Here is a 22484-nt window from a genome sequence, read left to right on the forward strand (position 1 = left end):
TTGTTTCGACTTCGATGATGATAATTTAAACAGTAAAGAGATTAAATGCTTTTAAAATTAAAATAGTTTTAATAAATTAAAAACATTTAAAGTAGTTCAAATTGTTCTAGAGTTCATGAGAGTAAATGTTACAGAAGTAAATATTTATATATCTATTAATTATAAATGAAACAAGTTTATCTTTTGTTAAATAATTTCTTTTTTCATATAAAATAAATAGTGTCAATGGCCCCACTTTCTGAGGAAAATTAAAAAATATCGCCGGTTAAACAAAATTTTACATTACATCCATTTTGATGCACACATTTTCCTCAATTTAAGGACAATCATGATTGAAAAAAGAATGGATAGCAATATATAGCTTCTACAACTAAATCAAAATACTATATAAGAAGAAAAAAATACATTTCATTCCGAAGAATGCGTATTTCATTGTGAATGAATACGTAAAATATCAAGAAATATTCGATTATGAAACATAAAATATTGTTGGATTTTTGGTAGCAATCATAATGAAATTTTGTTACTCCAAGGATATTGTATCTGTTCATCGAAATGTGAGACAACCAGGGGCGGGACACCTCTGGAACAAGTAAAGCACGAAGGAAGTTGAAAGGTCCTTTTGTCTCACGCTGGACCACTTAACATGGAAAGACGAGTGGTGTCTGCATCTTGTAGATTCAAGTCCAAGGGACTCTATTAACATCGACATGAAATTTAAGGTCAGCAATGTTTCACTTTCAAGTCCATTGACAACTATTCTAATTGAAGGTCCATTAACTGTACATAGAGGCAGTAACGATGCTTTATATATATAAAGAGAAATTTGTAAAAACACAATTTGACACCTAAATTTCATGTATTGACAGGGAAAAAGACTTCTTGTAGCACGGTGAAGTATTTATACAGTATATGTATTTATATTTATATATATATATATTTAGTATATTTATATATGTGTGTTTGTGTGTTTTTGTGTACATACAACAATAAAGTAGTATATATTTTACTTAAATGTATGGAATAATATATTATATGCATTTAGTTATTATTTACAACTATCAAGAGAGAGGGATTGGACCATTTGTTCAGAGGAGGAGGGGGTGGAAGGTTCCCAGGGAGCAAAGGGAGGGGAGCATCCATCTTCCTGCCATTGTTAGGAAAACTGTTCAGAAATTAAATTCGGGAATAAAACATCACAAAATGGAGATTTTTTTTGAAAATTTTGTAAAAAAAATTTGTCTAATCTAAATAAAAGAAATTAATTTATAAAAATAGTCCATTTCTGGTTTAAAAATTTTTAACAGATATTTTGGCAAAACAGAAATTTTTTTCTTGAACACATTCTACACAATGGCAGAGAAGAAAAAAATGGTGAGATTGGAAAAGTCGTTTGGCATAGAAATATTGGTCGTTCGAGAGCATTCTTTTTCAGTTCTAGAGTTCAAGGATTGTTCTACCAAACGTTCTACTAGTACAGGAGAGAGAAACGGGGAAAGTTTTCTTCCTATATAATATCACAATTCCTTTTGAGAGACCGGAGGAAGTCGGTGGCAACGGGCATCGCACCGGTCAGAAGTCGTCTGCGCTCTCATCTAGCAACCGGCAGAGGTCGTCAACACAAGTCAGAAAAGGAGGAATCAGTTAATACTCTACAGTTCTGTTGATATAACGCTTGAGATGCAGTAATGGATATAAAACAAAACAAAAAAATGTACGTTGTCGAACTTCTTCATCTGTACGTGAAAAAATACTTCTCTAGTAATCAAAACTAATTAATGTCATGAAATAAGCTGAAAAATATTATATATGGCTATCTACAAATATAACTTTGAAGAAAATCCTTCATATTTCCTATTGTTAAAGTTTCCTTTCAGCTAATCAAACAAGAGTTTAGCTAAGCATAAACTTAATTAGTTCTTGTTTGAAATAAGAATTAAAACGGGTATATATATATAGATATATATATATTTAGCAAAATTTATTTCACTGATTTGATTGGCGCACGTTTATTGATTCTTCTGCAACTGTAACGTATTGGAAAAAATATATTATTGGAAGGGAGAAAAAAGAACATTTCCAATCTTTAATGATTGAAATTTGAAAACCTCGACTTCTTCTAATTGACGAAATACTGCTTTTACTTATATATATTACTTCATAATATATTTGAATCAAAGATTATTGCAGAAACTGAAGTTTCACCGGAGACATTTCTTCGCGCTTCCTTTCTTCTTCAGAAGGTTCCGATGCGACGCACCTTTGGAAATGCGATTCTAGTGGCTACTCGTTTCGAAACAGTAATTTAGATAAAAGTAGAAGATAATGTGTGAAATTGCAGCGGGACAATATCCAGTCTTTGAGCAGCAACAACTTCCAAATTTTGTTTTTCAGTTAGCTTGAGATGGCTTCTCTTCGAGTCACGTACTCAAGGGTCAGCACAGCGCTGAAAATAAGAAGGAAACCCAATTACAAAAATTGAAATTGTTTAGCAATACGCCATATCATTAAACACTTCACAATATTCAAATATAAGCTTTTGGGGGTTGCAAATGCTTTCTTTGATGCATTCATTCCAACGTGAATTTTCCCTTAAGCGAACTTAGATGCTATACAGTTTTTAAAATATCATTTCTGGATTCCTCATCATTTGGTTAGTTTCGTGTAGTAAAATATTTCATTGCACCAAGTTGAACTAATGTTGCAGCCATAATTCTGTTTTCTTTTCTTATAGGTATTTTGACAGAAAAAAAAACCTTTTATTCTTTATAAAGTTTATAATTTAAAAAATATCTGGAAATATTTTCTTTTAAATGACATTTTAAATTTTTTAATAGACTTTGTTTTTGGAATTTTAAATGAATATCTGGTTATGTCACTTAGCTTTGCAAAGCGTCATACTAGATTTTTAATCAGTATGTTTAATGTTGTAGATATTTCGCAATTTTTTTTTCACTTTTTAATTTTTTTTTTTTTTTTTTTTTTTGCTATCAAATTTAGCCTGCCCAAACGATTAGCTAAGAAAATTTAAAAGCCTTACATCGAAAGTAATTAAAGAGAAACTGTATTTTTTCCGTATAAATTTCAATTTTATTACATTTATAATTTATTCAATTTCAATCTTAACAAACAACAAGGGTGAATTTTTTATTCTTTTACCTTTTGAATTAATAATTTAACAGCCAAGAATGCTAATATGTGAAAGATCACTCGTAATATTGAGTGATGTGAACACAAGTGATGTGAACAATCACTCCTAATATGTAATAATTAAATATTACATGTGAACAATCACTCCTAATATGTAATAATTAAATATTACATGTGAACAATCACTCGTAATATTTAATTAATTTATAATTAATAGTTTATTATATTCAAAAGTGGCTAGTTGTATGTATAAAACAAAGTTTAATAAAATTTGCAATAAATGGTATGTATTAATTAGATAGTATTTTGCACAATTACAAGAAAAATGACAGATGAAGAATTAACAAGCATAAAATAAAATTTGTTTTGATTTGCAGATTTGAGTTTGCTGGTCCGTTGGACGTTCGAGGGAAACGACGAAGTACACTTGAATACGTCGTAATTTAAACTGCGAATTTAAATTCGACATGATTTGATTCGCGAACCATTTTGCTCAGTAGAATTTGCTCGAACCGTTTCCATGTTATAAAAGAAAGCATTATACCAGTAATTAATTTTTATCAAATTTTTTAGCAATTATTAATTAAATTTTCATTTTCCTCTTTATTTCCCAAATTTGCGTAGCTATCAAATTTGATTCAGAAAGTTTTTTCCTCTCAATCAGCGGAGTGGTCTGCCCAAAATTTTCACGTGACTCTCTAATAAGAGAATTGTCCCCCCACCCCCTCAGTAAAAAATTTGTAGACTTAGAGGCGAAGGCATTGGCATACAATATTATGAAATGCTACACTTTGGTGTGATTTTAACTATCGGAAATCGGATTTTTGATTTAGACTTGTCTTTCCCAACCAATTGAAACCAAAATCAGACAGAGAACTGAAATTGTAGTCAAAAATTTCATACCAAATTCAATATTTCAGTCATTGCATTTTTGAGTTATCGCCTTTACATGCTCCTGAAGGTACAGACTGACGGATATTTAATCCTTAGTTTTATTCGGCTCAAAATTTGAGAGGAATCTACTAATTTTTGACTTCTCTTTAACTCAAAATGTTTTTGAGTTATCTTCGGCATAGACAGACATTTTCCAAAAATGTGTTTTTCAAACTCAATAAGGTCTAGAAATTGGAGATTCATAAAAATCACGAATTCAAATTTTTTAACGATTACAATACTTTCTCTGTATAAGAGAAAATAAAAAGGGGGGGGGGGTTGATTAAGGGTAGAAGTTGTTAAATATTGTCAACAAAGCGATTAATGAAATGGCGGACTGAATGATAAGTTCACTGTTGATTCGCAGCAACTAACTAACATTATCCCAAGGATGTTGTTAAAGATCAGACAGGGAAAATAGGTGTTGGTGATCACTCACCTGTTATGAGGATGTCCGGTGTCATAGGATTGAGCAGACGGCGCCGTGGCATCCCTGTGGAAGTAGCGGGTGGGCGGTGATGTTGCCCGTGTGGAGGGCTGGAAGGCGCCAACTCTGATTGCTCACTGGCTGGCACAGAAAAGAAAAGGGATCAGTACACAAATCAAACTATGCGCCCACACTTCCCGGCATGCTTTCCAAAAAAATCGATTTCCCATTCCACAGGTCGTTGAAATTTTAGCTGATCTCAGTATTAGTTACGTATTTGTTTAGATTAAGACAGCATATAGCTAATGGATTTCCACAAAGGACATTGCAAAGAACGACCTTTGGAATCAATGTCGCTTGGCAAAGCCGGATTTATATATAGACAAAATAAATAATTATCTAGGGGCCTTACATTTTTTTTTGGGGGGGGGGTCACAAGCCCATTAGATTTTTTTTCTGGTATCTTGAAGGTTATTTAATTTTGTACTTTATTTTTTAACTATAAAAGCCATGCAATTAAACTTATTAAAATTGAAATCAGACTTTATTTAGGTAAATTTTGAAAAATCAGTCTACTGACATTCTTAATTAATTAAGTTTTGTGAATAATGTTATTTTTCATTTCAAAAAATCAGGTGCTTTTTTATTATAAAAAAATGTTAGACATCCTATTATTAAATAATTGGTGTTGAAGAATTTTGTCGTGTTGAAGGATTTTTATCGTGTTGTTTTTATGATGTTGAAGATTTTTATTATTTTTTCCTAAAATTACTTTAACATTTCAATGTTGTATTTTTTGTACGCGATAAATAGGAAATAAATTTTTAGCAAAATTATATGCAAGCAAGTGTTTTGTTACTTCATTTTGTCAAAATTTACAGCTTAAAACTATTTATATAAAAAATGGGGGGGGGATTGGTTTTTGTAATGGAATGGAGAAAAGTCCCTAAAAAACTTAATCCAACCTTGGCATCTGGGTTGTATTATCATTTTTCGCCACTATCGCCATTTTTTGTCTTTACGATGGGAAAGTAATGCATTAATATGTCATCCTCACTTCAGCCTCCAAAACTGAAAGCTCGTAGAATTTAATTTCCTTTTTTCATTTATTTTCGGAGAAAACTTTTTACAACCAGTAAATAATTCTATAATACCTTAATAGGAACAGGGGCTGGTTGAAAAGAATTTCAGTTATTTCCGGTCGCACAAGTGCCTAGAGTCGTAAAGATATAAAATAAAGCTTAATAAAAATCATTTTTAAAAAACGTGTTTGACATAATTGAGATTCCGCTTAAAACATAAAGTAGAATTTGATTTTTAAAGCATGCCGGGCGACGTTTAGTTAACACGTTAAACGATATGTCAGTATTGCCTTTATTTCCGTTCGGTCCATGTACTCTAACAATGCCCTCAGTGTTTAGATTCATCTTAGAGACAAGATGACTGCCGTGGTCTTTAATAAAACCTATCAAAATATTTTGATAAGGGAATTAGGTGTATTTATGAACTTATTAGAAATTAATTTCTTTGCTTTTATATCGTATTTTACACTATAAGCCACCGACGACTATCATGGCCTGCATGAAAGATTTAACATTAGTCATCAGTGACTAACACTGCCTGAATGGAAATTTCAATATCAGTCATGGATGACTGACGTGGCGTTTAACTTATTTATATATAAAAATGGTATAACAGAACAGTTTGAAGCTCATTAAAATGGTATAACAGAACAGTTTGATAACTTATTTATATATAAAAATGGTATAACAGAACAGTTTGATAACTTATTTATATATAAAAATGGTATAACAGAACAGTTTGAAGCTCATTAAAATGGTATAACAGAACAGTTTGAAGCTCATTAAAATGGTATAACAGAACAGTTTGAAGCTCATAACAGATATTCTGTCTTTATTTTTAGATTACTTTAAATCTGTTAAGCAACTGATTTGTTAAAAGTCATTTAATATATAGTATAGGTCAATAACCATAAAATACACAACGTCAGATTTAACGTGCTGAGCTTGAAAGATCCTTTTATTTTCAAATATACGGTGATGTGTAAACCTTATTTGTATTTTTTTTTTGTAATTATTTTCCGATAAAAACAAATAAAAAAAAAGGGATGGAAAAAAAAGGCAGTAATAAAAAAAGGCGTAGAAAGAGTTCGTTCCATCGTCTTGCATTCTAAGCCATAAATAAAAAAGAATCTAGAATTATGGCTGCATCGGCTTGTACTGGCTGTTATTGGCTGCCCGGCCATCGACATCACTTGACCTTTCGGTCAGCGAGAAAATGGGGAATACTGATTTACCCACTAACCGTCTTTCTTTAAACATGCCTGTATCGTTTGTGTCAGATTGTTGATCAGTAATGTGGTCTCGTAATTTCGATTCCGTTGAGCCCTAATTTAAACGCAGCTACCGATTTTATAATACAAAACGACATACGAAGAAAACAAATGATTGAGATGTATTCCAACAATATTATATTGGTTCATGATTAAACAAATAGTTTAATTATTTCTAAAACGTGGTAAAACAACAAAATGAAAGCAGAACAAAGCAAATATCATAAGCAACAAAATTCAGAAACAACATACCCCTTGTGTAGTTCTCTGTGACATTGGACTTTTTTGTCATCTGTTTGAAAAATCTCTTCTCCAAGTTGTTGCTCTGAGTGAAATAAAAAAATGTATTTTCAAAGGAACAGAGGACATGCAGAATACACGATAAAATATGTTCTTATATTCCTATCGAAATAGCACGAGCAGCATGCTGGGAAAAAATAGATACAATGCTTAGCCATACATTTGCATTGCATGCTATGCTATTGGATTTTTAATTTTCTGACTAAATGTATGCATAATACTGCAATAAAAGACAATTTTGATTGTCTAAGAAATAAATGATTTGAGAATTATATACAACTGATTAAAATTTTTATATAAAAATTAAATTTTTGTGTGTGTTTGTATAATTTTTCTAAATACAAATCTAGATTTTTTTTTAAGTTCTAATCCTGTCGATTGGGTATAAGTCTTCATAGTGAGATAAAAATTGCTGCCAACTTTTAAAAATCTAAAAATCAAATAAAATTTTAGTTAATTAATTAAGCAAGAATTCGGTATATTCCTGCGATATTCAAGAAAAAGTTATCAACCAACCAAATGAAAAAGGTATCTCACAAGAATGGTTCTTAAAACATTTTAAAATTTGAAAAATTGTCTTTTTAATATTATCAATTAAATTATGGTACAATTTTATACTGTTTAATTTTTAAAAATTCTTTATTTTTTTATTTTTAACAATTTTATTATAATGGAAAACAAACGAATTTCATATTTTTGAAGTGATACATGTGTGGTATTTTATTCCCCAAAATTTTCACGGCAAACAAAACAAGATTTTATTTTCGCTAATAATTATTGTCGCACGAAATGACGCATTATATTTCCTTTTTTTAATTCATCATTTTTGCATTCATTCATTATTTGATTTTGATATTTCATTTTTTAAATATATTGATAATGTATTTGTTCATTCTAAAGATAATAAAAAGGCCACTAACGTTAACACTGAATGAGTTACGTTCAAAAGTCAGTAGAAATTTACATTGATTTTGCATAAAGTGCTTTTGAATTATTGGGTTCACAGACACAGATATAATTCTAGAAATGTGTTTTTCGGATTTACATAGCTCTGAAACCTGGAGGTACGTCAAAATCCCGAGGTCGAATTTTTCGACAGCTACAATATTTCCTCTTTGCATATAAGTAAAACAGTATTTCAAGTTAAATTTCGCTCTTGCACTGGATGAATAGTTGGTGGCCAAAGCTGTCTTGTAACTAATTATACCCTAAATATAGAAATTCATGCACATTAAGGACTAGATGAAACTTAAATTCATAAGTTGCCTTATAAAGGGGCTGTTAAAATTTTTTTTAAATCTTTTACCGCTTATAGCCTTTTAAAAACAACAATTTTTTTAAATCTCAATCAACTTTATATAAACCAAACAAATTTGCATTTAGATGTTTAAGCATAATTATAGTGTCACTTTAAAGATAAGTGCAGTTATAAATTATACAAATTTATTGTTAATTTAAATCACTATTATGATTGAATTTTTATACAACAGCCACTAAATTATATAAGGGGTAATTCATCTCATTTGTCTATCGATAATTTTTTTAAAATTTTTTAGTCACCTGTATCCCCTTATTTTGAAATTCATATAGTTTATATTTTCATTCTTATGATTATATTTTTATTCTTATAATTCGAATTTAATATTTTATTGCCTCCTGAGTAGAGTGGCTATAATCACATATATTCTATTCATCCTTTGACAGCAGGATCACTTTGTGTCATAGCCATGATCTAATTAATTTTTGTTCCCTCGAAAGAATTAGTTTCAAACAAGTCATTGACCTTCAGAGATCCGTTACATTCCTTACAAACTTTTAAAAATTTTCAGAAGTAATGTTTGGAAATTAATCAATTTTTCTTATTTGAGATTTTTATCAACAGATATTTCTTACGACTGATTGATTCCAGCAGAAATTAACTATCATAATCTTTAGGAAAATGAATTAGCTTATACGCTTGTTGTTGGTCAGTCTCAAGTAGATGTTTTTCAATGGTTACGAACATCTCGAATGATGGTATTTAATCAGTTCGAAATTACAGGAACCGTCCCTAGAAAGACCATCTGTGGTCATTAAAAGCAACTGCACGTATTTATGATCAATGCATAGCATTAAATGCATAATGCTACTTGCTGAGACTAAACTAATAAATTGTAAGCAGAATACCTGCAAACAGCTTGGGAAAGGTCAGTCCTTGGCGATCGGTGGTACCCCTTATCCACAACACATCACAGAAGAGATCCAATCTTTTGAGAATTTAAGAGTACTATTTTTGGATATGGGAAAATTGTAGCAATGTCCCTTTTAATGATAACTGAAGAATCTGCGTACAAAGAGATTTTCTTGATTGCAGAATCTTGACCTGATTGTACACAGGATTCTTGACATAGGAGAAGTGTGGAATCTGCTTTCTTCGCTCTAACATATATGGAATTTATCAATACTCATGTGGAATCATGTTAAAGGGTTGTACACATTTGCGCATCCTTGATATGGGTTCTATACCGGTACAGAGGTACGAAATTCTTCCCCCTAATGTAAGATTTGTCTTTAAAGCTGTTATCGACAAATGAAAGTAGTGAAGACGTTAGGCCACAGACAGTCCAGCTTGTGGATATTTTTTGCAAAAGGCGGTTAATCATCGGAGGAGAGAATCAGTCATATCACTGGATCACAACTCCACAGCTTATACTTGGGATACTCTAAAAAGAGACTTTGCACGACATCACCCTTCTCTGAATACCATCGAGTATTCAGATTCGAGGTTTGTTTAAAACTGAAATTGGATTGTTGCCACGCAGTCTGATTAACAATCTCATCATCATCATGGATGTTCACGGTAAGACTTGCAGAGTTGCCACATTCTTTGCCAGCAAGACGATTTTGAAAATAACAGGTCTTATGTTCAGGCCATTTTTATTCTTATTTGAATATTTCAAAGAAGTTATTCTTTTTTTTAATCATGTTTGTCCACTGTTAACTGCCTAACAGTATTGAATCATTTGGATACATTAATATAATATTTGGTCACCATTCCTGCATTTATAACATTAAAAATAATTATTTGTTTTCAGCGGGTTCTTTTAAAATAAATATTAGAAAGCAACAGAAAGAAAGAAAGAAATATTGTGAGAGACTCAACAGCTATTTGAATAATTTATCTGTGTAGATATATTTATCGTATATGCATTCCGAAATAAACTAACACAATCTATTTATTGCTTCTATTCTCTTCCAAACAAGCCTATATTCTTAATTACTTAGGCGAATTTTCCTAATGTTCATTTCTTGTTATACTATATTTATTTACTATCTCAATCTAATATAAATCATAAACATATAGCTGTTAAGATTCAGAATATCGCCTTTTTTTGCATAGAGTATGCCGTTACTAACAACTAATAATAACAGCCTTTTTCAATAAATCCAAAATAGCCTTTAGCGTTTCAATAATCTCAATAATTTAAAAGTTATTATTTAACGAGTTTTTTGAGATCTGATATCTAACTGATTTGAAATATAAAAACTGACGTACGAGGCTATATCATTCTAGCAGCGTCTTTTCATCAAGTAAAAACTGCTGATAAAGTCTTCTACTGAATTCGATTTCTTGCCAGTTTAGAAAATCTTTTTACTTTTTTCCGACATTCAATCAGTGACATACGACAGCATGAATAGAGTGACTATTTTTTTGCCTTGGTGAATAATTATTCCATTTGATATTCGTTTTTTCTACATTCACCATTCATAATAACAGGTTTTCTTATCAATTCACAGAATAGACGTTCCATCAATTTTCGAGAATTTTTTTACTGCAATTTTCAGATTATTAATAAATTTCACTCTTTGACCACTTTTTAGTCAAGAGCATATTATAGTTAAAATTTATTAATGGTAAAAATCAATAAAACTACTTTTAACATGCTCAAAAAAGCAATTTCAAGATATTCATTTCATTTTTTTGCATTTCACAACTCGTGAATATAAATTACGATTACATGCTCTTAATAATGCATCGATTAATGTACTATCGCCATGTGCTTTAACATTTTTTTCAGACAATCAAATGAAACTAAAAATTATTAAAATGAAAGAAGGGCAAACAAAAAAAATCTCTTATTAATAGTATGATTGAATTTAGTGGCAACAACCACATAATTACAACCGATACAACATTAGTCTTAGTTTTAAAATGTATGTACCAAGGAATGATAAACGTATATATAAACATATAAATGTACATTCCTTCGATATAATCATCAACAAATCTATACTTAAGCCTCTTAATAAAGACATTGTTCCGTCGCATTCGCTACCACATTACTTCAGAAATTTTTAAAGCAATAGATCTCTCCATCCAAACCAACATTGATATTGCTTCAGATATTGTATTACTTCCACATCTTTAGAAATATGTATTATTGTACACTGGTGGTTATATCGGAAGATCATAAACATTTGAAATACCAATGTTGTTTCGAGCACAATTACTTATTCTCCATAACTAGGTTTCCAACTCTCGTATTTCTTTCCAATACGCATTAAATGTGCATGGTTTGAACAAGCATTTTATTCTATCATTCTCAATCTGAACTGCTAATGATCTAAAGTAAATCTGTAAAAACAGTTTAAATTACCAATTATCATTTATTCAAAACCATAGGAAATATTTCATAAAATTTAATTCATAAAGGATTAATGCCACAATGATTCGGCGGCAGTGTCTCGGATATGAGATCATAGGATCAGAGAGTGGTGAAGCTTATAAAGCCAGATAACAACTACGGGACACGAGAAATTATTTTTGTCTTGTGGTCTTGTTACGCGGCTGCGAACCATAAGGTCCCAGGTTCTATTCTACTCGATTCACCAATCATCCACATTGGTGACCCAGACGCTGCAATTCTGATTCCACAGACGATTCAAGTTTATATCATATTTTAGTTTTGTCTTATACTACCTTCCAAATAAAAGATTCGTCTATCCAAATTAAAGCTGAGGTTATTCAATGGGCTAGAGCTGTGCAGTAATGACATACCATACCAATGTGCTGCGTATTCTGAAGACACGGAAAAAACTGTATCTCTATAGATACCGTTCTATCGAAATTCAAAACTAATCTGATTCCATAAACAAAGGAAACCACCTCATAGTATTTCCTGCAGAAGTGCACCACGGATTACTTCAAAGCAACAGGTTAATTCATCCGAGTCATCTACATAATTAGGATTGCTTTAGAAATTCTACAACTTCAACATAATTCGTTTTACACAACACTAGCGAGTATATTGAAGGACTAAACATTTCAAGTACTACTATAACAGTTATAACTAAGCAGTTGTCACCATTAATCCATTAACTGCCACGATCCCCACTTAAAATCTTACGTAAATCACTCGGCGCCAAAAATATACATGGTACACCTGACAATTTCGTGTCGTTCCATATATATCAGCCAACATTGTATATAACAGAATGTCTGTATTCTGTGCCTCGATTGTTTCCAAAAAACGAACAAATGTGAAATTCGTCTGTAAATTGAACGGAATAGAATTGTCATATTTTAAGCACTATATTTTTAATTTGCTTTTTATATCACAGCACACTTCCGAGTATCCGGTTCGCGACTATCTGACTTCCCTATTATCCAGCCTAATTTTTAAAAAACTAAAAACTGCAAGTTTTGACTCTTATCTTAGGGTTACCTTTTCATATATGTGTATCATTTACCGGTGAAAAATAAAATCAGTTTGAATTAATTTTCTTAAGAATTAGGCCTACGATTTACGTTAATGTTTTGTCCATATTTCCTTCATTTAAGTTATAGAATTTATGTTAAAATAAGAACAGTTCATATCCTTTAACTTAATTTTATCTTAAAAAATTCTTGAAACGTATAGTGCAGTATACAAACATATATAAATTATCTTTTAACTCGAGTCGTTACCGGCAACGGCTTCTATGATTCAACGGGTTGCGGTTACGTTCACATTCTACGTGTCTTGAAATAAATTGAGGGGTTAGTACTCAATAAGAGGCGAGAAAATACATGTTATAGCAGTGAGTTTTGGCATAAAAACTTTGTCTTCTGGTGTTGATGGGCAAAAAAATGAGTTCATAGAACTCTGGCCTATCCGGCCAGCCCTTCCGCCACATTAGGCCGGATACTCATGAGTGTACTGTATAATAAAATATTATATACATAAATAGATTATTTAGAGATTATAGCTACGATTCGTTGCTTATTCAGTCTTTTGTTTTTTATTGAACATTTTATAACGACATCCTTTTTCAAAAATATCAAATATTTTCAAAACAAAACATAATTTGAATATAATTACACAGCTTTTTATAAATATATATAACTTATTCGGCGTGAAATTTGAAAAAAAAATATTGGCAATTAATGGATCAATTTTTCAAATCTTGAGCATAAACTGTAAAATAGTTGTCAGTGATGTTTGTAATTTCCAGCAACTTTATATAGTTTATGAACAACAATATATTTCAGCTTACTTGCTAAGAACAAATCTAAGAAAGGTGTAAATAAGGTGCAAGAAGGTATAAAGAACTTTCCATCTAAATATAATTTATGAGCAATTTTACGGCACTCAATTGTAACCGATTTAACATCAACACATTTCTGTTCTTTCTCGACGTATCACTAGCCAGTTTATAAGAATTTAGAGATGCGATGTTTGTTGGTGGCAAAATAGAATGTGTCATATGCCAAAATTAGGACACTCGTCTAAGCTATCCTTTCTTTCCATTTGACATTCTTTCTAAATTCTTTTGAACTAATCAAAATTATAAGGTGGAATAGAAAGTAATAATGATGACAACAATTGTAAATAATTGCTGTAAAATTACTCGTAAAACAAATGTGAAAGATGAACTGTTTTTCCTTTTTTTCCCAAGATCAAATTGTAATCAAATTTTTTTTACAGCAAGCTTTAGCCATTAGTGAACTGAATGAACATATTTACATTGTTATCAGATCGTTAAATAGTAATGCTCGGAAATTTAAACTCTGACAGTTATTTTGCAGTAGCATGTGTAATATTGATTTTTTTAAAAAGTCAGAAAATGTTTTCAAAATTAATCATGATCTTACCATTCTATCTTAAAGCTGTGTTCAATTCTTTTTCCTTTCATTTTGAAAATAAAAAATAATTTTTTCGATATCAGTAAATATGTCTGTTTTAATAAAGTGAGTTTATTTTATTTTATTTTAATTTTCTCGTGCAAAAAGTAGACTAGGAGAATGTATTATAATCGCCCCCCCCCCAAAAAAAAAATTGACTTCGAGTTTTTGACGCATCTCCAAGTTGCTCAAGAATTCAATAAGGCTTTTCATATTCAAAAAAACTTATTTTTAAAAATTGTTCCTTTCTGCTGCCCTTTTTGATGAAATTCTTATAATTTTATTCAAAAGTATATAATTTACTATGCCTGTTCGCAGTTTTCTTATTCTTTTAAGCATTTCGCTATTTTGTTTTGACATATGTATTCAAATTCTTGTATATATAAAATAATATTGCAAATCATTCATAATTTTGCATACTATAATTATTTTAAATTACATTGTATTTCATTTTTCACGATTTAATGATGCATTTGAGTGCGTTAAGGAAGCATTTTAGCATTGTTTCTTCATTTCTGGATCAGTTACGTGAAGTTATTAATGTAATTCTTTAATTTTAACAATTTTGTTCAAAATTACTTGTTTTATTATGCTTGTTCGTTGTTTTCTTTATTTTATATATAGTTCCCGATTTTTCTTTAATATATGTATCCGAATTCTCTGTATATGTCATATAATATTGCAAATAAATTATTCATAATTTTTGCATATAATAATTATTCTAAATTACTTAAATTATACTTCATTCTCCGTGGTTTAATGATGCATTCGAGTGCGTTAAGGATGCATTTTAGCATTGATTCTTTATTTCTGGACCAGCTATGTGAAGTTATTAATGAAATGTTCTTAATTCTAATAACTTTGTTCAAAATTTGTATCTTTCAATATTTTTATATGCAATATAATTTTATAAAGTAATTACAAATATATAATATCTTATCTTTAATTAATTAACAATTTAAAGTTACTTCAAGAAGAGATTTTAACCAAGATCTACTGGTAAAGTCCAAAAACAGAATCAAATGCAAAATACGCACAACAAATATACTGCAGATTGAGCTCAGATTCTGCATATAAATATCAGAAATTACATATGAATGTTTTGATTGGAAATTTCCAAACTAATTCTACAAAATTTGATTTAAGTACCATTTAATAATGAGAGTTTGTTCTGAGGTTAATCTGCAGTATTCGAACTTTGCAGATTCCAGGAGCGAAAGGGAGGTAATGTGTCACATTAGAGCAATGCACCATTAAGCAGGCACCATTAAGCACATATCGAAAGCTTTCATTTCAACATATTACACAACGATATACACATAATAACGCTGCCTAGGAACCTTATCATTCATTTTAACAGATGTCACATTTCAGCTGATAAATTAAGTCTAAAAATGTCATCAAATTTAATTTTCGGTCTTGACTATTACGAAACTTTTTATCGAAATTTGAACAAGATCTTAAATGCATGGATATTTAAAAAAATTTCTTTTTATTATCCAATAATTTAAATTAAAACACATTTCGGACTATGATATTTATTACCGTTCTTTCTTACTGCAGCCGAAATTTACTACCAAGACACTTAGAAATGAAATCCAATGCTAGTACGACCCACATAAGCTTTCTACTGAGTAAGTCTTTCCGAAATAGTCATTAGTTTTGATTCATTTTGATTTATATAAAGATATTGTCAATGCCTGAACAGAAATATCGCGGTTCGCATTTGCTTCTTTCTAAACAAACATTCTAAGCTGCATTTGGATTAATTTAAGAATTTTGAGTCAGTATAAATCTAAGAGAATTTTTAATTTTCCAATTCTCGGTTTTTAAAACGTTACTAGCTTTATTTTTCAAACCTATCTATGGGAAATGACACTTTATAAAGTCTTCTTTTAAATTCTTCAAATGCATTGTAATAATAAATAATAAAATGGAATGTTTAAAAAAAGTTTTAGTAGCTAAATCAAAATTCGAGGAACATTATTTGGGTATTATTTTCAACATATATTACAATTAGTGTTACAATTATATTACAATTAGTGAAATATTTATGACTTTTGCTTGTTCTGTTTGTAGCAGACAAAGATTTATTAAAATTCGATGATTTTTTTTCTAAAGTATGATGTTCATCAGAAAAAATTTGTTGTATTTCAAAACCTTTATCTAGGTATTCAAAAAAAAAAAAAAAAAACTAGTTAAAGTTTTTTTAATTGTTAAGAACTTTTCTGGGAATCGTTTTCTAAATTCAGTTATGATTTAATTCCTACGAACTTGGTTTGTTGAATTCCGCTGCAGTAAATATTATACAGATAGATTCGCAAAAGGTCTCTAGGCAACGTCGCAAACATCAAACAAAGAAGCAGAGAAAGAGAGAAAGAAAGAAAGAGCAGGAATGAGAGAAGAGAAAGAAAGAGAATAATACTTTTATGAGGAAGATGTCCCGCTTTTATGCAGTGTGTTGTTGCTGCATGCACAATGAGAAAGGACAAAACAATTACAAAACAACACTCAATACTTACAAGGCCAATCAGTTAAACACCAAATGATTAAACACTTACAAATAAGGCAAGCTTTCATATTCGAACCACGCCACAACCATTCTCGTCACTTTCTCACAAAAATTTTACCTCGAAGTTTATAACTTAATCCAAAAACTGAAACTGCTGAAATTTAGCTCCATTGTTTCGTCGAGAAGTCTTTACATGTCTCAGACAAAGATTTTTCTATGCTTTCAGCTTATAATTTATAATTTAAGCAATTCCACACCTGTCATTGAATTAATGTATTCATTGTTTATTTAAGGATTAAGTGATAGGAATTTAGGAAATTTAAATTCATGACGATATAGGAAATATTCAGAATAATCCGGAGAATTTGATAATTTTTACCATTCAATCTAATGATTGCATGAACCTGCAAATGGAATTTAAAATTATTCTAAAAACTGCGACATAGAAAGTCGATTATTCAATAGCATACGATAACTAAATTCCAAAAGCAGAATTTTCATAATCTAATTTTTAATATTAAATCAGTTTTTGTCAGGATAATTGCATTCAAAATCGGGATTACAAATCCAAAATCTGCACTATCTTAGATCATCCCCAGACATCTGATATAAATTAATAACTTAGTCTGATTCACTTTCATTCTCAAATTTAACAATGACTATTCTGAATATGTGCAGTAGAATATCAGAGCTTCCTATTCATTTTAAAATCTTTTTTCAGCCTTTTCAATACTTTATTCATGGTGCTATTCAATATAACTATATTTTGGTTTTCTTCATTTCAACTAAAATTAAACTTGAGGATTATAAGAAACTTATTATAACTTTATTATTATTATTTATTAATTAGGAATTATTTATAACTTAAAAATCATGCTGATAAAATAAGTAAGTTGGACTTTTTTATCTAATCCATCTTCCATAATTTCTGATAATTACCGATTTAATTTGGTTAACTATTAATGATATTTCTGTTAATAGATGTGGCGAGGTTGGAATATCAAATAGTGAGTTCACACATCGAAATAATAACAGTGAACAAATATCATTCAAAATAAAAAAAATAATAGTGATAAAAGAAATGTCACATTTATATATATAAATACATATATTCATGCACATTTCATAGTCAAAGTATATTGAAAACAACATAAATCAATTTTTATGTAATTAGGCTGAAATAAATTAGTCATTAATTTTATAACATTAAAGGTAACGTGCAATACAGAGGAAAACAACAACAACGAATCACATTTATATGCATACAATTTTTTAAAAAATATTCTGATTATTTACATATTAATAGCAAGAAAAATAGAAGAAAATAGAAAATCAGAGTACTGAAATAAAATACATACATTTACATAGAAACTGATTAGAATAAATTTCTTAAAAATGTATCTTTGAATGAAAAAGTCAAGCAAATTTATATGGAAATGTAATTAATTTTTAGAGGTTCTATTTAATTTCATTTAGCAATGAACATTTCCTTAAAGCCTTCTTTGAGCTATATAATGAGGAAGATGCTTGCAAAATAAGATGAAATCGTGCAAATTTTACTTTTAAACTAACTTATGAACATAGTCATTAGCAAGAACATAGTCAGATATAATTTTAGAAACTGTTGAGCTTTAGGAAACTAAAAGAAGATTAGTGAGAAGTTTTATGAATTTTGGTTTTAAAACTTAGATTCTGTTCTTAATTTTTTTTTGTTTTGAAATAGATGATTTTCTTTTATTTCAAAATAAATTTATGAATGATATATAAAGACATCTAATAAAAGCTTGTCTCTTAATCGAAATATATCCAAAGGTTGTATAAATAAAGATTTCGGAATCCAAAATTGCTATTTGAAATAGAAGTTTGAAATAAAATCTAGAATCTAATTGGTTAAGCATATAACAAAATACAAATAATATGCTCTAAATTAAAATTTCTGTGAAGTATCTGTACTTAGGATATCTAAAGGATGCATTTAATTATTAAAATAAAGCTCAAGTTTTTAACTGAAACATTTTTTCCTTAAACAGTGAAACCTGTAAGAAAAAAATTGTTTTTGTTGAGAAAAAAATAATTGGTAATAATAGAATATTGTCAATTATTTCAGTCCTTTTTTTATTAAGATATAAAAAAATTAATGAAACTATTCTATACAATCAAAACTATTGAAAAATGATAAATTTTATGTTAATAATGATGATACATTTCTGCTATCTAAACTATAACAGATATGTAGCACACATTACACATTAAGGTTCAGGTTTTCCAATGAAAAGAAATTTAGTGGGATGAAATCGAATGAATGTGAGAAATTTAGCGTTACTTTTTCTTCTAACATCCAAAATTTAGAATTCTATAAAAATAAAGCTTTCAAGAAATGATGGGCAATAATACTTTGATTAATTTAATACAGGAAGTTTTGTTTTGTTATACAATACGGGATATAGGTTTTCTTTTAAATATATTTTTGGGGGATAATCTGCACCAGCAAAAATTCACCAAAAAATCAGTTAAGTTCTTTCTGTTTGATTTTAGCCAAATTAAATAGCATATTCCACGTCATTTGAGGAATGACACATAAATTTCTACATTAGAGTTCCTCCAACTGTTCTCAAAAGTGAAATTATTTCTATTTAATTAAGTATTTCAAACTTTACATGATATTAGCAGAATATACTAGAACAAGCATTTAGATACCTGAAATATTTAAGAAAAACATTCAATAAAAAGTAAATTCAATAAAAAAGGTATATATATATTTCACATAGAGAGCTAAATTAAATGCAAAGATGCGTTGAATTTTCTTTAAGACTTACTTATAACAGTAAGTATTCGGCAATGATTTCATTTATTTTATGACAAAAGAAGGACAAAAAATCACTGAATGGCTGAAGGCATCTTCAAAAATGTAATTATTTATAGAATTATGAGAACAAATAGTAAGAGTTAAACATTCGTGATGAAGAAAATTTTGGCATTTTTGGATATAAAAGAAGTATCAAATCTAAACACTTCCACAACTGATGTTATAATTCTGTAAATTCAGCTACTTTCGAAGGATGAACATTGAAATTATTTTAATTAATTTATGGCAAATTGTTTGGACTTAAATGTGATAAAATTTCTTGTTGCGAGACTGCATTATTACAAAACGACTTAAAAATTCTTTCTTTGAGCTAATTATCTGTTTAGTTTTACTTTTGCCTTGAATAACTTAATCAGATTTCCTCAACTTCAGTCCAAACATGGGTTATGAGGAAACATTCACAAATTAGTGGATTTGGTACATTTATGCCATTCATTGCACCAATGCAGACTTTTATCTTTCTTTTTGCAATGTGTCTTCATCTATGGATTCTTTTGTTTCAGGATGACCTCAGCTTCATGATAAGAAGGCATAGGATTCGAATCCCGATTCACCAAATAGACTTACATCTGTGCCCCCCCTTCCGTTCCCTTGTACATGTTTCAGAAAGATGTATTAGTTCCAGGTGTGATTCTTGTAATCTGTATGGTAAAAATGACTATGTGCATCCTTCAATGATTTATGTCCAGGCCGAAAATTACACATTAATTTATCCAAGCCAACCAATTATCCATAACTAACTCACAGAGATTCTACTTCTGTAGGCCATTTATAATAAAACTAGTGGTGAGATACTTTAATCATAATATTGTTTATCACGCTTATTGACAACATTAAGAGAAATTGCGTGATTGAATTGTCATTATTAAAATAATTTGACCCTATAGTTTATATATATATATAGTTATATATATATAAACTATAGTTATATATAGTTTTTGGTATAGTTTAAATGCGCAAAAGGGAAAAGAAATTTTCAATTCTCCCAGAACAAATTCTTTAAAATTAAATTTGTTAATATTTTTGCTGCTATTTTTATAATATGAGAGATATATTTGTAAATAAAGTGTAATATGAACGAAATAATGAAAAGATTAAAATAAGAAATCGATTCACACAAGTGCTTAAATTTGAATTTATGAATGTCGTAAGACATTAGCTTGAATCAACCACATTATTTTTCAAATTGGATCAGAAATTGGGCATAAGGCATTCTACCATCTAGAATGTATATTCACTAAGATAATAGAGTCAATATGTCTCAGGAGAAAACGGAGTTTTTAGCTTAAAGAAATGAAAACATTGGTAATACTCGAATAACATTCTGCAACTAAAAAAAGAAAAATAAATATATATTAATGTAAAAATTATTGTATTCGGGAGAGCTTCCTAAAGATTTATTTATGAACCTATTTATTCCTCTTTGCGAAATTCATTGTCAGTAGATCACGTCGAAGAATCGGCATGGATACTGGTTTATCGTAATTTACATATAAACAATTGGTGGATGCGATAGGAAAGTACATGATACCATTAAGATTGAGTGACCTGAGGACAGTGGGAAAGTAGGAATGCGAATGCATAACTTTTAAGCGCCCAGTACTTATTCCTTAATATAGACATACCCATGTTCTATCTTGAGAGAGTGATGTTGTGTTCTATTGAGGCAAACGATTTATTCAATGTAAACGCAGATTGAGAGAATGAGTGAAACGCGTAAAAATGTTTTAATGGGTACTGACTTACCTTCCTGATGTCGTCTGCTCCTTCGAAGTAGAGTGAGTTCTTCTGAGTGGAGGGGTTGTTGAGTCTGGCCATCTTCATGGCGCCTTCGTTGTTGAGGGTGGACGATGACTGGCACGGGTACTTCTTGGGGTCGTGGGGATGGAGCTTGTACCAGCGAGACTGCTCATCGATCACAGAGGAGTCTGGGGTAAGAAATGGAATAGGCTCATCAAATGTAACAAGAACAAGTGATTATGAAATAGAAATCACAGAACCCATGAGCACAAACGGAATTGAAAAACGAAAACATAAGATAAATACACAAATCTGTTTCTTAAATTCATCTTCGTTAAAGGATAAGCTTTCATTTCTTTAACAGCACACCCATTGGCTTTAATTTAAGCCAATATATATTAAGTCGTTTTGTCTGTTTCAAAAAAAAATAGCAAAAATTTAAGAAAGAAACAAAGAGATACCAACCTTTGAGGTCGATGATGACCTCTCCAAGGAACTCGGGAGGCCTGTTGATGTCGTAGTTCCACACCGATATCTCGAGGTGCTTCTTCTTCAGCTGGTCCTGGGGCACATGCGGGTAGACCATCGTCTGCTTCCACTCGGGGTTGCTGCAGCGGGAGAAGTACCGCGTGCGACGCTGGTTCTCGAAGCTAGGAAATGAAAATGGAATTAAACAGGTTGTTTCTCAGAATAAAGAATTTCTATCAACTTATTCAATTACTTTGTATTCAGAACCTTAAACTGGCTACTCCGACCCGCTTGAAGGCACATGGAAAAATCTGAATGGCCGTGTCGCCGCGACAGCAACACTGGCGGGAACTGTGGTCGAGTCCTAAGGGCCATCACCGGTTACGGTACAACCTTTCCCTTGGGAAGTACGCCCCGTCATCTATGTGAGGATATGACCTCCCCCCTCTTTTCTGTACCCACCAGGGTGGCGTGAACCACCCACCATGCCGGAAACTACTCATCCTCAAAGTCCCCTCTGTGGCAGACTTTCCATTTAGAAAATAAACATGAATATCAGTTTCAGAAACGAGTTTTTACCATAAAAAATAC

The 22484-nt window shown here is 30.3% G+C and overlaps 1 protein-coding gene across 5 annotated transcripts in view; it reads right to left on the reverse strand.

The window, feature by feature from the left end:
- Positions 1-323: 323 nt before the first annotated feature.
- Positions 324-22484, reverse strand: part of LOC129983809 (uncharacterized) — a 173075-nt gene continuing 150914 nt past the window's right edge. For 2 of the 5 annotated variants that reach the window (XM_056093453.1, XM_056093451.1), the window contains exons 25-29: positions 21891-22075; positions 21432-21613; positions 7116-7188; positions 4523-4651; positions 324-2446 (exon numbers count right to left, since the gene is read on the reverse strand). In XM_056093453.1, coding sequence (XP_055949428.1) covers positions 2436-2446; positions 4523-4651; positions 7116-7188; positions 21432-21613; positions 21891-22075 — 580 coding nt within the window. In that variant the 3' untranslated portion in view covers positions 324-2435. Of the gene's footprint in view, positions 2447-4522; positions 4652-7115; positions 7189-16732; positions 16775-21431; positions 21614-21890; positions 22076-22484 lie in introns of those variants that run through there. The other 3 variants (XM_056093452.1, XR_008785456.1, XR_008785457.1) reach the window with 3 other exon arrangements.

The sequence above is a fragment of the Argiope bruennichi genome, chromosome 9 (genome assembly GCF_947563725.1).
Source record: "Argiope bruennichi chromosome 9, qqArgBrue1.1, whole genome shotgun sequence".
Lineage (NCBI taxonomy): Eukaryota > Metazoa > Arthropoda > Arachnida > Araneae > Araneidae > Argiope > Argiope bruennichi.